The sequence below is a fragment of the Babylonia areolata genome, chromosome 23, assembly GCF_041734735.1.
Source record: "Babylonia areolata isolate BAREFJ2019XMU chromosome 23, ASM4173473v1, whole genome shotgun sequence".
Classification (NCBI taxonomy): domain Eukaryota; kingdom Metazoa; phylum Mollusca; class Gastropoda; order Neogastropoda; family Buccinidae; genus Babylonia; species Babylonia areolata.
The window spans coordinates 41,752,357-41,754,854 of record NC_134898.1 but is presented as its reverse complement, the minus strand read 5'-3'; the positions used below and the strand labels follow the sequence as shown (position 1 = coordinate 41,754,854).

The 2,498-nt window shown below is 51.2% G+C and overlaps 1 protein-coding gene across 1 annotated transcript; it reads left to right on the top strand.

The window, feature by feature from the left end:
• The first annotated feature begins 461 nt into the window (after window positions 1-461).
• LOC143297679 (uncharacterized) lies at window positions 462-947 on the top strand. Its single transcript, XM_076610099.1, has one exon. The coding sequence runs from the start codon at window positions 462-464 to the stop codon at window positions 945-947; it is 486 nt and encodes a 161-aa protein (XP_076466214.1).
• The last annotated feature ends 1,551 nt before the right edge of the window (window positions 948-2,498 follow it).

Below are 2,498 nucleotides of genomic sequence, written 5' to 3'. Positions count from 1 at the left end.
GCTGTGCCTGGCTGCCCATTTTGCCCAGGCCTCTCTGCCAGCTCCTCCATTGACAGAGGATACAGACATCGCCAGTCTCTTTTCTAGACCCCCTAGCTCATGGACCCCAAAACCAGGTGCCTTCCCTGCCTTGGATTTTTATATTGACACTTGCATGAGGCAGATCAATCAGCTGCAGCCTAAGCCTCTACGACGTTCCAACTTGACCCCTGGTGAGGAGAAAGCCCTGCAGGAGCTGAAGGACAGAAGAGACATCATCATCAAACCTGCTGACAAGGGTGGTGCAGTGGTCGTGTGGCGCAGAGACCTCTACCTCCAAGAAGCCAGGTCTCAGCTGTCCAACACCACCTTCTACGGCCCTACCGCCAGAGACACCACCAAGGCTGACAATGCGCTCATCCGTAAGACCATCAAGACGGCAGTTGATAAGTCATCTTCCGTTTGAAGCCTACCATGCTATCATGAAGGAGCCCCGTGAGTCCCTCCTTTACCTCCTCCCCAAAATACACAAGGTCAACAATCCTGGGCGACCTATCGTTTCGGCCTGTGCTTGCCCCACTGCCCTTATTTCCGCTTTCCTCGACTCCGTGTTCCAGCCATTGGTGGCTGCCTTGCCCACCTACGTGGACACCAATCACACCCTGAACCTCCTGAACGACTTCTCCTTCCCTGCTGACTGCACTGAGAGGCACGTGTTTACCATGGACATTGTGTCTCTTTACACAAACATCCCCCATCAGGAAGGCATGCTGGCTGTCCAACACTTTCTACCCAAGAGCTCTCTCCGCCTCCATTTTCCTACCATCCTGCGCTTGACTGAACTTGTCCTGACCCTCAACTCCTTCTCTTTCGACCAGGACCACTTCCAGCAGCAGAGCGGTGTTGCCATGGGCACTAAAATGGGTCCCAGCTTTGCCTGTTTGTTTGTGGGCTTCGTTGAGGAGTAGGCCTTCAGACAGTACAAAGGTGTCAGACCAGCCTTCTACAAGCGCTTCATCGATGACTGCCTTGGCATAGCCACCGGCCCCGTAGATTCCCTTCAGGCCTTCGACTTCATGTCAAACTTCCACCCTGCCTTAAAATTTACCCACACCATCTCCAACTCCTCTGTCCCGTTCTTGGACATCCTTGTCACCATCCAACCCACCTGCAATTTTCTGACCACAAGTGTCTTCTATAAGGAGACTGACTCACATTCGTACCTCTTGTACTCCTCCAGTCACCCCCAGGCCTGCAAAAACAGCATTCCCTTCTCCCAGTTCCTTCGGCTCAGACACATCTGTAGTGATGAGCTGGATTTTGAACATCAGGCTGAGAGGATGGTCAGCTTTTTTCTAGCCAGACAGTACCCCGAGGCCTTGATCCAGAGAGGCCTTGATAAGGCCCGTGCCATCCCCCGCTCCCAGGCACTGATGCCCCGAGAACACACAGAAAAGGATGAGCGTATTGCAGCTGTCCTGACCTTTCACCCCCACAACCTCCCTGTACGCAGCATCCTTCTCAACAATTTCCACCTTCTTAAGTCTGACACCCGCTTGAGTGAGATATTTCCCCGCCCACGCCTCATTGCCTTCAAGAGAGACACCAACCTAAGGGACCACTTGGTGCAAGCTGCTGTTCGTAGATCTGGGCCCCCTCTCCCTCCTGGTACCAGTCCCTGTGGTCGGAAGGGGTGCAAAACATGCCCCTTCGTGGATACTTCCACCACCCTCACGGGTCCCACAGGGAAATTCACAGTCAGGGCGCACTTCGACTGCCAGTCCGAGAACCTAGTGTATATCCTCACTTGCACCCTTTGTGCCAAAAAGTACACTGGTGAAACCTACCGCAGCCTGAACGAGCGCTTCACTGAACACCTGCGCTCCATGCGCCTTGGCTACAGTGACCCATTTCAACAGCCCTCTTCACAGTTTTGCCCATGCGAGGATCACTGCTGTCTGGCAGAACCAGTCCACTGGCCTGTACCAGCGCTTCATGGAGTCCACTGTGATTGCCCGCCTTGGTACCCTCGCCCCAGCTGGACTCAACACCAAAGAGTGATGGCAGCAGTCTTCCAGGCATTCTCTAACCCCTTTCTGATTCTTGCCCTCTTTCTCTTTTCCTCTATTTATCCGCCACCACTCATCCCGTTTTTTGTATATATACTTTATTATTTTTTATTTTATTGTATTTATCTACTTATATATTCCTCTGTGTGTGTGTGTGTGTGTGTGTGTGTGTGTGTGTGTGTGTGTGTGTGTGGTTTGTTTTGTTTTCCTCTGTGTATGTGTGTTTATTTGTGTGTGTGTGTGTGTGTGTGTGTGTGTGTGTGTGTGTGTGCGTGTTTTTTTGTTTGTGTGTGTGTGTGTGTGTGTGTGTGTGTGCGCGCGCGCGCGTGCGCGCGTGCGCGCGCGTGTGGTTGTTGTTGTTGTTGTTTTGCTGTTGTTTTAATTTATTTATTTACTTTTGTTTATATTTATTTATTTATCTTTTCTTTTTCTTTTTTTTTTCAATTATAT

Coding starts and splice junctions, on each gene's coding strand:
- LOC143297679 (XM_076610099.1), top strand. CDS start 462: ATGAAGGAGCCCCGTGAGTCCCTCCTTTACCTCCTCCCCAAAATACAC.